This window comes from Amphibalanus amphitrite, unplaced genomic scaffold (assembly GCF_019059575.1).
Source record: "Amphibalanus amphitrite isolate SeventyFive unplaced genomic scaffold, NRLGWU_Aamphi_draft 002492F_arrow, whole genome shotgun sequence".
NCBI classification, from domain to species: Eukaryota; Metazoa; Arthropoda; class Thecostraca; order Balanomorpha; family Balanidae; genus Amphibalanus; species Amphibalanus amphitrite.
In genome coordinates this window covers 19,799-33,114 of record NW_024883922.1, presented here as the reverse complement: position 1 = coordinate 33,114, position 13,316 = coordinate 19,799, and the positions used below count along the sequence as shown (strand labels likewise).

At 51.5% G+C, this 13,316-nt stretch overlaps 1 protein-coding gene and 2 non-coding genes across 4 annotated transcripts; 2 read left to right on the top strand and 1 right to left on the bottom strand.

Annotated features, from left to right (window-relative positions):
- The first annotated feature begins 155 nt into the window (after positions 1 to 155).
- Positions 156 to 11,735, top strand: LOC122377060 (RNA polymerase II-associated protein 1-like). Of its 2 annotated transcripts, none has more exons than XM_043357025.1 (16): positions 156 to 323; positions 833 to 1,020; positions 1,321 to 1,493; positions 2,212 to 2,383; positions 2,720 to 2,821; positions 3,184 to 3,363; positions 3,707 to 3,824; positions 4,290 to 4,471; positions 4,754 to 4,952; positions 5,322 to 5,471; positions 6,359 to 6,483; positions 6,846 to 7,091; positions 7,940 to 8,163; positions 8,479 to 8,605; positions 9,230 to 9,395; positions 11,057 to 11,735. In XM_043357025.1, the coding sequence occupies exons 1-16, from the start codon at positions 291 to 293 to the stop codon at positions 11,210 to 11,212; spliced, it is 2,541 nt and encodes an 846-aa protein (XP_043212960.1). In that variant the 5' UTR covers positions 156 to 290; the 3' UTR covers positions 11,213 to 11,735. The 2 variants fall into 2 exon arrangements, with proteins under 2 accessions (XP_043212960.1, XP_043212959.1); XM_043357024.1 differs by having other exon boundaries at positions 7,937 to 8,163.
- On the bottom strand, positions 4,592 to 4,664 carry Trnar-ucg. Its single transcript has one exon. It is a non-coding gene; the product is annotated as a tRNA-Arg (tRNA).
- On the top strand, positions 7,233 to 7,304 carry Trnaw-cca. The gene has a single exon. It is a non-coding gene; the product is annotated as a tRNA-Trp (tRNA).
- Positions 11,736 to 13,316: the final 1,581 nt, after the last annotated feature.

Below are 13,316 nucleotides of genomic sequence, written 5' to 3'. Positions count from 1 at the left end.
CTCTCCCTCTCCCTCTCCGCCCTCTCTCTCCCTCTCCCTCTCCATCTCCATCTACCTCTCCCTCTCCCCTCTCCTCTCCCTCTCCCTCTCCCTCCCTCTCCTCTCCTCTCCCTCTCCCTCTCCCTCTCCCCTCCCTGACTCTCTCCCTCTCCCTCAGACAAAGTCCGGCGTATATGACGCCGTGCTCGACCCGCCACTGCTCGGCCGCCTGCTGGACGCGGGCCTGCCCTTCTGCTGCGGTTCGCTCTGGACGATCCTGCTGAGCCGGTGCTGACGCTGCGCTGACCGCCATGGAGGCGCTACTCGACTGTAGACCCGATGAGGTCAGTCCGTGGTGGGGGAGGGGAGGGGGAGGGAGGGGTGGAGGGGGTGAATGTGGAACTATGAAGGTCGTGATAACGAATGAAGGGTGTTGGGGGGGGGGAGGGTAGGAGGCTCTTGGTGTTTGGCTGGACGCTTTGGTAGCTGTGTGAAGCTTTACAATTTTCCTTGGATATCCGTTACTGTAAGCCGGCTGCCGTGTTTATTAGATGTTGAGGCTTGCGATATGTTATGACGCTGTGCTGCGATGGTTTGACTATAATTACTCTTTGTTGAGGTTTTCAGGGCGCATCGACGGCAGGGTTATTTTGCGCCCTTATTACGACATTTTGTTAGAATTAGGTTAGTACGTGACAGTGTTACAAAGAATAAAATCGTGCATTAGGAGCGAAAAGTTTAGCTCGTGAACATCCGTAAATCATTGAACGAAAATCCTAATGCCGGGACACCCACCCATACAAAAGCCCTATCCCACCTATCCTGTGACCGTCCCTCCGCGCCCCGCCGCCAGGTGTGCCTGGACCGTACTCTGGGCTGGAGCCGCGGCCTGGAGCAGCCATCGCTACCCACTACCCTGGACACGGAGCCAGACACGGCACAGCGCTACAGGTCTGAGGAGGCCGGGCTGAAGGACGACGCCGTCACCCGACTGGACGCAGTGCGCGCTCTGGTGCGCGTGGACGCACTGCCGCGGGTCAGGTGAGGGACAAGGAAGTGTGTCTGGAATGTGTGATTGGAACGGGAACTTCACCCTTGCTCCTGGTTGAAGTTAAATTTGCAATGTGCTTCGTGCTTTGGGCAAAACAATTTCGTTACGATAGACGCGGATTTCGTTATAGTCAAATAAGGGCAAAGTTTGGTGGGGTAGGGTACGGTCGGGTAAAATGAAAACGCGTAGTATTACAAAAACGAGGTAAACTAACCTATTGCCGCCCAATGCATCCCAAATCGCCACTGCTTGGCTGAGCCGCCGTGGTCTGACTCCTCTCCTCGCTCCAGGTACCTACTGGAGGTGGCGCGTCCGCCCCCGTCCGCGGTGGTCTCCGCGCTGCGTCTGCTGACCCGCTGCTGCCGTCACTCGCTGCAGCTGGCGGCAGAGGTGGCGTCGTGTCCCCGCCTGCTGGACACGGTGGTGACCGCCTTCCTGCCCGTCTGTGGTACCGCTCCACTCGGTGGGTGCTTTGGCGGATCACTCTGGGTGCCCGGTGGGCCGAGGGTCTAGTTAATAGTCTGTGTTTCCGCGGCACTGAGTGAGTGACGGGGTAGACTGGATGGATAAAGGGCGAGGTTTCTACCCGTCTGTGGCACTGCGCCGCTCGGTGGGTGACGGCGGGGGCTGGGGGAGGCGGAGTCCCGGGAGTCTGACAGTCTGTGAGACCATTCCGCTGGGTGATGGGCTGGACCGGATGGATAAGGGACGCCGGACGAGGTTTCTATTCGTATATGGCACTGCTTCACTAGTCGGTGACGGGAGGCGAAGTGGGTGTGTGACGGGGGGGGGGGGGCAACTCTCAGCTAATACCGTCGGATATTGAGTCTTGCGTTGGCTGCGGGTCTCAACTGAGTTCATGCATATGGATGCCTCATCTCTACTCACTCTCGTTTAGTTCACTTTATGACGGAATGGATCTAAAAATAAGATGGTCTCATTCAAATTCCTGTCGCCGTATTGGCCAATGTTAATGAGCCATTTCCATTTTATCGCATGCAGCTCAAATTTCACGGTCATTTTTTCACCAAGGATGAAAATTGGTTGCTCACCAATCGAAATGCATTGGTTGCTTGCATTTCGATGAGATCGAAATGCAAGCAATCAATGCCCATCTGAACTGAAGCCCTGTTACTGTGCACACTACCCTCTGTGTTAACCGTCCCTCTCCCCGCGCTCAGAGGGCTCGGAGCCGGTGGAGCGTCTCAGCACGGTGTACGGCGTGCCCCTCCACCACGCCCTAAAACTGCTGCGGGTCCTCAGCAGTCAGAGCGGTCAGCTGGCCGGCCGGCTGGTGCGGCTCCGACCGCGCGTCATGGAGGCGCTCCTCAGCTATGTGGCTATCAACCCCGGGTGAGAGAGCGAGGACGGTAAATGAGTCGGTAGTTCGTGGAATGAAACGAGTTGGGAGAAAGCTGCCTGAACTTCAATCGCTATTCATGCACAATCGACACATAATTCGTTGTACTGTATTTTCCGATTGATACTATCTTTGAACTGACAAAAGTGTTTTCATGCTGTCTACAGATCACTTTCCCTCAATATTCATGCTCACAAAGCATTGCTGCGCTATTAAGCTGCCTCGCCACGGCATTTTACGTCCTCGGCGCCAAATTGTTATTACGCTTCATTTGTTTCCCTAGCACCGTTGTTTGTGTGCGTCCTTTCTCATTGCTGTTCTATTCACAGTGAGTCGGGTATGCCGACTCAGGAGGTCCTCACCTTGGCCATCGAGTCCTACCGGCTGTGGGCAGTGCTGCTCAGCTACAACCTGGCAGACACCAACTTCATGTGAGTGCGGCAGTTACAGGTGTTTGTGCAATATTATTTCGCTGTTGTTAGCTTAGACGCAGTGGCTACCCTATTTCACGTTGTGGCCTGGTGAACTTTTATTTCGTGTGAGCTTTCTCCTGACATTCTCGAATTGTTGTATAATAGGTATTTTACTCAATTGTAGCCCGCGCGGCATCAGCCGTGCGGCCCGGGAGGTGCGGTTGCCTTGTAAACATGATTTTTTCACTTTTTATGTTGTACTCCGGGCCTGCTTTCGTCTAACTACATCTTGACGCCTCCTCTAAGCCCTTAGATGTCGATTTTCAGCCGCCCGCCTGTCTGAACGTAACAGTCCTCCCGCCTCTGTGTGTCTCCGACAGTGAGTTTTTCCCGCTGTTGGTGCGGCAGCTGCACTTTTGTCTGGCCTCTGTCTCTGTGAACGACCACCAGGAGTCGCAGCGGTTCAACCACGACCTGGCCACCTGGATCCTGGTGCTCTGTCGTACCGCCGTCTGCGCGGCCTTCAGCAACCACCAGACCGAGCTGCTCAACAAGACTGGGTGGGTGAACACCTAGCAGTCGTTTTAGAGACAGATAGAGACAGAGCTGCTAAGTATGATGGGCTAGGGTACACAATATCTTAGACTGAGCTGCTTAGTCGCACCGGCTAGGTCTACGACTCTGCACTAACCGAAAGAGTAACTTCTCAACAGCATCAAATGTCCAGTCATGCTTTTTTGAAACATGTATATTGTATAATGGCTTAGGACGAAAGAACGGCTTATTAATCTACGAAATAGCCCTATTTATTTAGACGCCGGTGCCAAGATGTAGCTTTTATTGTTCAATGTTTAGCCTCCACCATATAGTCTCGCCTCTGATCTAACCCCTGACCTCTGGCAGGGTTGACCTGACGTCTCCGGGGGCGCTGCGCTGGGGTCACGTGGCCGGCCTGCTGGACCCGGTAGAACAGTGCACTAGGAAATGGCTGACTGAGGCGGCCCGCGCCGACTCACTCACGGTAAGGGCGGACGTGACGTGCGGGGCGGTGTTTCACGGCCGCTGCTAGGACGCTGCTGCCACGCTGCCAGCGCATTTCGCGAGCTGGCGTCATAGTTTGTGGTCAAGTCACTCAATGTCGGAGCGTCCGAGTTTGTTGACGTTCCGAAACCGAGTTTGACACTTGTGCTGGCAGAGAGCTAGCAGCGCCCATGAAACACCGCCGCAGTGTGTTTTCGGTTAACCGTGATCTCGTTCTGCCGCATATTTCATATTTTTTGGCGGTAGTGTTTCTGTGTTCAACAGTGCCGTCGAATGTCGCAGAGTGTCTTGAAGAGTCGTAGAGTCATTGAGTGTCGTTGAATGTCACAGAATGTCACTGAGTCGAGTGTCATCGAGTGTCGTAGAGTGTCATCGAGTGTCACGATGCTAACCCTCTCTCCCTGTCCCTCAGAATGACGCCAACCCCTCCCTCCCCGTCCCCCAGGATAACGCCGTCCAGATGTTGGGCGCATGCTGCCAGTTCCTGGCGGCCTTCCACGAGCGCTGGGCCCGGCTGGGTCTGGACGACACGGCAGCCAGGATTGGGCGGCTACAGACCCTCGCTGACGTCACACTCGCACCATTTGTGACGTCACAGGCCTGCCTAAGGCAGCTGGAGAAACTTAGGTGGGCGCAGAATAGTTGCACTGAAAAATTATGGAATAGATATCTTCACATACCTTGTTAGCTCTGGATTTCATTTGTCAATAATACTGCGCCATATTTGTCGTGCGGGGTGAAAAGTTCTGACCGTGACAGGACTCGAACCTGCAATCTCCTGATCCGAAGTCAGGCGCCTTATCCATTAGGCCACACGGCCGGTTGAGGACTCGCGCTTCAAAACGTTGTGTAGCTCAGCGCAGTGTAATCCACAATCCCTTTGTGCTTACGTCACGCCATTTCTCGCAGGGAGTTTTCAAGTTTGCTGAGCGACGAGTCGAGCGGCCGGTCGCGGGACCCGGCGAGTCTCCCGTCGCTCGGCGCCGTCAGCTGGGAGACCGGTCAGGTGGCGCCAGTGCTGCGGGCGGGCTCGCCCGTCCCGCTGCTGACTGCACTGCTGCAGCTAATTAGGGCCGTGGGCAGGCTCCATCCCGGTCTGACCGATAAGGTCAGTGGAATAGAGACAAGGCTAGTGTGACTACTGACTAATGATCCGAAATTTTGATACTTTCGGAAATTGTTCAGCTCAGGAACCAAAGAACCGTTCACCAAACACTGATGTTGCGATTGCGAGCTCAGTAAGCTGGCTGACTTCGTGGAACACTAGCATAGGCATAACGGAATGAAAACATGCATCGAAACGGCGATAAGTCGGATGTACCAGCTACGATCAGTGGCGAAGTCGCTTCTGATTTCGCCACTTCTTACCCACAACCGTTAGCCCGTGACTGCTAGCATGTTCCCCAGTCCCCAGATGTTCCCCAGTAGTTCACTCTGTGCCTTCTCCACTGACCGCGCTATTTCCGTTTTCCGCCAGCTCTGTCTTCCACTGGTCTCCAGCGCTCCCGTCAGCTCATACCTGAGCTCCCTGGCGGGGTCTGGCCGTCTCAGTCTGTCAGGAGACTGGTTTACCAGGCACGAGGTGCATCTGGTGACCGAGCTGCTGCTGCTGCAGGCCGCCCTGACGGTACGGATGGGAGAGAGAGGGAGGGAGGGAGAGAGAGAGAGAGAGAGAGAGAGAGAGAGAGAGAGAGAGAGGGGGGGGGGGAAGGGAAGGGAAAGGAAAGGGGATAGGGATAGATACTAGACGGATATCGTATCAAGAACCATGGGGGCGATTTCTAGGCTTGGTACGATCACGGGCCGTGATCGTACGGCATGTCATGGCTCATGATGACACGCTGTGTATTTGTTTCGGGTTTCACCAAAGCTGCGTTAATTTCATACTGGTCGATACCAGTGATCATCAAACCCAAGATCATCAAACCGAGTAGTAAAGTAATCTTGGATCAAACCCAGCCCCCGTTCACGAGCTCCAGAATCCCTTTACCGTGACGTCACCACGGCGGCAGAATCTCCCTTCACCCATAGGCATGCATGCAAATTTCATCACCTTTCGGGCAAGCTGGAGAAAAAATCAAGGCTTATATGTCATCAAAAGATGTACCAATGTAACAATGAATTCGCCTCATTACGATAAATGGGACTGAAACTAAAAAAGTAGGACTATATCGAGCCAAAATCAGCAATTCAAATGACCCATTCATTTGAATGTGAAGGATTTCCTCTGATTACGTCATCACGGCGCCTTTATTTCCCTAGTGAACCAACCTGAGTAGTAAAGGAATCTTGATCAAACCCACTTCACTTCAGGGGTCTCCAAACCCGCGCTGCGTTGTCACTCTGTTCTCAGTGGTTATCAATCCCGCTCCGTTCCAGGGGTCTCCCAACCCGTTCCAGTGTAACTCTGTTCTGTGATCACCAAACCCGCTCCGTTTCAGGGGTCTCCAAACCCGTCCCGGTGCCACACCGTGGGTCTGTCTCAGTGGTCACCAAACCCGCTGCCGTTTCCAGGGGTCTCCAAACCCGTCCCGGTGCCACACCGTGGGTCTGCGCCTGCTGCCGTGCTTGCAGACTGGAGACGAACATCTGTGCGCCGAACTGATGCGTCACGTCGTCTTCAACCGGGCGCTGCTCATGTGAGGCGCGCGGGTGGATCAGAGGGGCAGGGTTTGATGATAGAGACCGCAGACTGTGGGTTTATGACTTAGAGGCTATGACAAAGAATAGTGAGAGCAAGTAATTAACTAAATTGAACGCTTAAGTGGAGCTACAATAGGCAATTGTTTGTGGTTCTTTAGAAGTTCTAATGAAGGCGTTCATAACATGTTGTTGGGCCATGCGAAGGTGGCCAGGGCTAGTGTGACATTGATCTAGCCTGAAAGGGTCTGCTCTATTTGCTGTTCGGGCTGTTAATTGTTTGGCCACTTTTTTACGCTCTTTATAGCAGCCGTCATCCGCTGCATTCCGTCTAACCTGGTAACCCCTGTGCTCTCCGTAGGGAGCCGGGTGACAGGCCGGTGCCTGCGGTCTCTGAGTCTACCCTGGCCCAGCTGGTATCCTCATACAGCCTCTACGAGCGCTGCCTGCTCCGTCCGGCCGCGGCCGCCGCCTCCCGGGACCGTGCTGATTCGCTGGCCGGCCGCGTGGCGGCGCTGGCGACGCGCGACAGTGGCGCCACCCTGCTGCCCGCCGATTGGTGGTACGCGCCGCTGGTGCGCCTCTACGAGAGGAACAATCCACAGGGGTGAGTGGTAGTCAGGGTCATCAAGGCACCCTAACTTTAATGATAATGTCTTATTTTGGAGCGTTATGCTGAGTTTCGGGTTGCTAGCACTACAGCGGACAGGATAGATTTCATCGTTCAATATGACAGTTTCTTACATCTGACTCCGTGGCGCAACGGTAGCGCGTCTGACTCCAGATCAGAAGGTTGCGTGTTCAAATCACGTCGGGGTCATAGCTTTTCTCCTCTGTTCCGTGACCTAGGTCGCCATGACTAGTGGACAGTCTTCCATACAAAATTTCATTTCTACTTGCGGCCAATGCCTTCTCAGGTGCTTCGGCGTTTGCAACGTTCCGCCTTGTAACCATGCTATTGCGAAACCACCGATATTGCGGCACGACGGCGCTGCGCAGCCAACCGTAGACCGGTCATTGAAGTGGGTTTTGTTTTTGCGACGCAATGTGCTGCCAACAGAACGCTTTGTGGTATCCTACTGCGTATCTTAAAAGTGAGATGGGAAAATACAGGCTAATTTTACACACTTTAGTAGTGTTTGAACGCAAAGCATTGATTCTGCGTATTTTGAGAATCTAATCACATTCCTTAGGCGAATCGCAAGTCCTAGACTTAATGATAAGATAACATTGAATGTCTAATATGTCTATAATCAGCAGTGTTATCGAGTGATCGATTGCTGATTGCAACACGGCTCTACTGCGCATATCACCTGTCGATTGTTACAATATTCATTGCTATCAGCAGCAGTCGTGCAAGCTATGGTTATTGATTAGGTACCTACGATACTTGGGAGGGTTCAGCGTTGCTTTCAATGACAAACCAAGACCATCCGTACCTCCCCTCCCCAGCAGCGGCGAGGAGGCTCCCCCCGCCGCGGGTTCCTCGGGTCCGTCCGGCACCCTGCCTCCGCCGCCGCCGGAGGACCCCAGGGCAGAGCTGTATGGCGTGGAGCCGGCCCGCGTGGCCGACCGGTGTCTCCAGCTGCTGGCGGTGCTCTTCAGCCGCCACCGGCGCCTCGTGGACGCCCTGTCCGTGACGGCGCACTTTGCGCGAGTCTGCTGCGTGTTCCTGGCAGGTACGGAGAACGGTGGGACGGAGGTGACGTTAGAAATTAGAATTGAATGATACGAATGGCCTCATGGGTTTTGAACAATTATTGGGTGGTTTTCCGTTGTACTGAAAAAGTGAAGCAGTTGCTTTTTTGGAGTTTGTGTTTTATATCGGTCATTGCGTGACAATATTTTTACAGTTGGAATTTCGTTCTTTTTATGTCAGGTATATCGGTCTTGGTTTCGATAGCGTGCTATTATAACAGTCTGCTTTTAATTGCACTGGTATCTGGATCACTCATCTCCCACGTGCGCAGTCTGACCCCGCGCCGTGCCCCCAGGCGATGACCTGTTCCTGGACCCAGCCGTGCAGCGGGGCTTACGTCAGGTTCTACAGCACGTGCTGGAGGATCCTGACCAGCTGGACCTCACAGCCGACGTCCCGGGCCTGGCCAGCTTCGGAGACCTGTGAGTTACATATAGCGGTCCGGGCGATCGGGCGGATCGATTCTAACTGCGGAGTGCGGGAATACCTTTGTTTTGTAATACCTCTGGCCTTGTAGTCATCAGGCGTGGGCAAGTTGTAGGAAACAGCTAGTCTTTAACTAAATAACGCATGAGTGTGCTGTACTCAACACCGTCAGGTATTAAAAATCCACGTATTTCCAGACTGTTTCTGGCACGCTCGGTATAACTGCGTTTTTTTTTAATTGATTTTACAAATGATTATGTATGCCTCGCTTTGTTTTGAACTCCTTCCACCATTCAACTGTTATGCTGCTCTCCGTCTACCTCTGTAATCTGTATGTCCATGAATTTCGTGACTCTTCAGACTGAACACAATTGTATGTAACTTTGATTGTGTTCCTGATATCCCTGCCTCCGTGAGCCCTGTGACCATGATGACCTTCGTCCATAAATATTGTTTTTAAACTGTGTCCGAGATTTATAATTTGTGTAACCCGTCACCTTTTGAACCCCAGTGACTTTTATGCACTCAATGTTCCTGTTGGCCCATGTGCCCCGGTCACCCCTGGTAACCTGGCGACCTTGATAACCTCCCTGCCCTCTGTGCCGGGCGCGTGTCTACAGGTACACCCAGCTGCTGGACCAGTTCGAGGGCGTATCGTACGGAGACGCGCTGTTTGGCGCCGTCATCCTGGTGCCGCTGCTGCCCCGGCAGCCGGCGGAGCTGCGGCGTGCCCTGTGGATCGAGCGGCCGCTCGCGCTGAGGGCCATCACCACCCGGCCCGAACAGGTCCGTGGGGACTGGGGAACGGGAGGGGAGGCAGGGCTTTTAATAAAGTAATCTGGGGCAGGGCTTGCCGGGTCATGCATTTACAAGGGAATTCATTGGCATGAGGAGTGGGGGGGGGGGGCTATTCAAATCGTCTCAATGTCGACAAATCGTGTACCTATCCAATAAATTGTGCATTTGGTTGAGGCTTTTTATGATTGTCGTTGATTTTGTGCTTAATTAGTTTATATTTTATTCTTTGGAATGCGATAGAACAATATTTCCATCAGCTGACAGACGTTTAATTTTAACCCGCGCCATGATGGGGGGGGGGCCATTTTGGCCCCCCCCCCCCTTGTGGTTTTTCTTAAATAGCGAGAAAACGGCGGCGCTGCGCGCCGCCAAATTTTGGGTACCTTACCGGGCATCAATTTGACACCTTCACACAAAATTTCAAGTCACAGGTCAACTCAGGTCAGGAGTTATTGAGGTCAAACTGAGGTCATGTTCGAGTAAAAATGAGCAAAAAACATGACATCTTGAAACGCTCACCAATTCTACAGTTACCAAGAAATTTTAAAGTTCTTTATGTGGTTGTGTAGAGAAAAGACGGCGCTACAAAACTGCCTCTCGGATTTTCGAAATTTTGAGATTTTGACCCCCAAAAATAAAAAATGATTTTTTTTAGAAAAAACTCAAATTTCCAAAAAAAAAATCGAATTTCGAAAAAACCGGAATATATGTGATAGTCCCTGCGCTCTTCGATATACATACCAAATTTTAGATCGATACCTCTTTTCTTGGCCAAGTTATAGCGAAAAAAAAAACTGTTAAAAATTGATGACGTCAATTTTTTGAACTCAATTTTTAGCAATTCTAGACCTCGTAGCGCAAAACGAAGACCACCATTGAACTCCCCGTGACGAGCTGCATCGAATCGATACCCATTTTATGCAAATACATCAACTTTGAAATTTGACCTAATTTGACCTGACCAAGGCCTGACCTTGACCAAAACGTGACCTAAGCTGGCCCAAAAGTCTGTCTGACCCACATAATCGCATTTGACATGTAAAATGGACCATAAAACATGTATCACACGACACTTTCATATTGTGACCCCCCCCAGTGACCTGACCTCTGTGACCTGACCTGGCATCAGTGACCTCGAATAGCAAAATATGTGTTTGAAGAACATTTCCCCATCAATGATTTTCAATGAAATGCATTTTACTCGATTTTACAACGCATTTCTTGAAATGCCTGTAAACGGTGAAAATTCGACCTTTGACCTGACCTGTGACGTCATCGGTTTGACCGAGGTCAATGAACTTTGGTCACAAGGTAGTTCCCTGTTGGGGCTATCCAACGCCGTTTACCGCTTGTCGCTATGTTGCGTGGTTCTCGAGATCTTAGGGGGGGGCCAAAATGCCCCCCCCCCCCCCCCATCAGACCGCGTTGCTCGGCAGACCCCATCAGGGCGCGGGTTAAATTTCTGCTTTTGTATCTTCTGCTTTTTCAGTGTTTGAATTAGTACATTCACCAGCTGATGAGCAAATCAGCAGTATTTATAGAGTAATTGGTCTAGGCTGTTGTTGTTGTTGTGTTGTGTATTCCCTCCAGCCGCGTCACCGCGGGCTCGATAGATGATGCTGACGTTAGTACCGTGCCCGTTTTCCCAGATGCTGATACCGCTGGAGCTATACCTGAGCTCGGTGGAGACAGACGCCGCAGTTCTGAAGGCCTACCGCACCGCCCTGCAGCGGGGGACCGTCACCGCCGCCCGAAACCCCGCTCTGCATCGGATCGCCACCGCGCTGGTCGGGCCGGCGGCGTAGAGATCGGGGGAGGGGGCCCAGGGTGTGGGTACTCAGCCTAGAATATGTGCGGCGCCTAGCTGATGTGGCGGGCGCAGCTTGGGGTGTGGGGACGCAACTTAGGAAGTGGATACTCAGCCTAGGATGTGAGAACACAGTACGCCACGGAGGTGTTGGCTGTCGGTCATCAATGCTAGCTCGAACAATGTGTCTCGAAACAGTACGGTGTCGTGAAACACTATTTGCGTGCGAGGGCGAGTGTGATAGAGTGCCACGAGCTCGAGCTCGGTCAGTTCGAGCATCCATCGCTCATTCATCTATCTATCCGTCAGTCACTCATACCGTCTCGTCGGCGATTGTCAGGAATTTTTTGTTTGCTGGCCGGGCCGCCTGAAGAACAACTGTCAGTTGTTTTGTGACTCAATCGTGTATCGTGTGTATCGTGAACCGTTTGGTCAACTGTGAACGCAGAAACAGATGAGGGTCAAAGAATAAAGATACGGCAGAGACATGTGTGGTAGATAATATACGCAATGGTCATGTCGGTTTTTCGTGTTTTTTTTTTTAGGTCATTTTGGCCTGACGAAACCATTTCAGAGCCGGAAGGATGATAGGAATTGTGGGGAGACATTGGTCTGGGCAGACGCCCTAGTGAGTCACCGGGGCTGAGACCGTCCTGTAGGACTGGCCGACCAGCCCCTCCCCCCCCCCCCCCAAGTACTCACTGCACCTGGCTACGGGTGTGCCCCTTGGGAGCAGCGATGCCGCTCCGAGGGAGCAGCCCGCATGAGATAAAGCGTGCGTTCAACATCCGGATAATCAGGGATAATTTTCCGGGATCACCGGGATCATTCGGTGTTTTAGTCTGACACCCGACACCGTGCACAGCAGACATAGCAATGAGTAAAAGAGGCATTTGTGAAGCGAAAGACGTGGCCTATTGCATCGATGGTCCCTGCAATACCAAAAAATTACCGGGGAAGCCGGAAAATTATCCGGGTGTCGAGCGCAAGAAAAGTTGCCTGCCCAGCCCGGAGAGAGGGTTGCGGCGTGGATGAGAAGGATCTGAACATCCTGAGGATGGAAACGACGAACGAGTTGTAGGGAGCAGTGTTTTAGATACCTTGGTAGGGACAAAAGTATTAATAAAAAAAGCATAGAAATGTCGCCAGTATTGTGCCAAGGGTGCGACCAACAAACTTTTGATTTATCTGCAGCATCCCTTTCACCAGGCTATGCCAATTTTGATATTTGAAAACTAAAATTGTTTTGGTTTAATATTTTTACACGAAAGATAATTAAATATAACATTTTCGTAAGAAACAAAGAAATAAAGCAAATAAAATCAATTGATTTTTTCATCAAAATGTGTTTTCATTATGATGGTCTGTAACCTCGCGCGCGCATCCTCTTTCACTTGGACGCCATAGCTGACGGGGTGTGGTGCGTTCTTGATCTGCCCTTTGTAAATTGTAAGTATCGGATTTCATTCCACTTGAAATGCTTGTATGTGACATGGGAAAGGTTTGTTTCTGGTAATTGCTCAAATATCTGTGGTATACTGTTTATTCCGGGTCGCTTTATTCTGAAGTGTTAATCCTGTTTTGGTTGTCCAACTTGAGCCTGAAACAGACTCTTTCCACAGTCGGGAAATCGCATGCGAGAGCCTATTCAAATACATGGAAGCACGCTCGCATCAACCGCACGCACCTCCCGCAAGCGATTGATGCGAGACAAATTATAATGTATTTTAATCAGGTGAGTTATAGGCTCTCGCATGCGATTTCCTGAACGTGGAAGGAGTCTGTTTCAGCCTTTGAACTCCAAGTGGAGTGGCGTGTGGTGTCAACATATGAGTTTCTTTGTTGTGTATTACATTGAAGTGTGTCTAATATGAAATATTTCGTGAATGGGCATAGTGTGTAAAGTGATGTTCATATTTTTTCTGTGTGGGATTGTTGGCTATGGTTTTAAAAACATTATTGACTTCTGAAATTTGTTAAAAGATTGTTAAATGCCCAAAATTTTATGCAAAAATCATTGATTTTGTGTTTTTGCAACCATAAGATTAGTCCCTTTTTGTCAGAAATCACAGTTTGTTCTCTCAGGATTTTGGGCCCTTATA

Excerpts from the sequence above, each read along its gene's own strand:
- LOC122377060 (XM_043357024.1), top strand. The coding sequence starts at position 291 with ATGGAGGCGCTACTCGACTGTAGACCCGATGAG. Across the intron at positions 2,822-3,183 it reads CTGGCAGACACCAACTTCAT|TGAGTTTTTCCCGCTGTTGG; the intron begins GTGAGTGCGGCA and ends TGTCTCCGACAG. Across the intron at positions 4,472-4,753 it reads AGGCAGCTGGAGAAACTTAG|GGAGTTTTCAAGTTTGCTGA; the intron begins GTGGGCGCAGAA and ends CATTTCTCGCAG.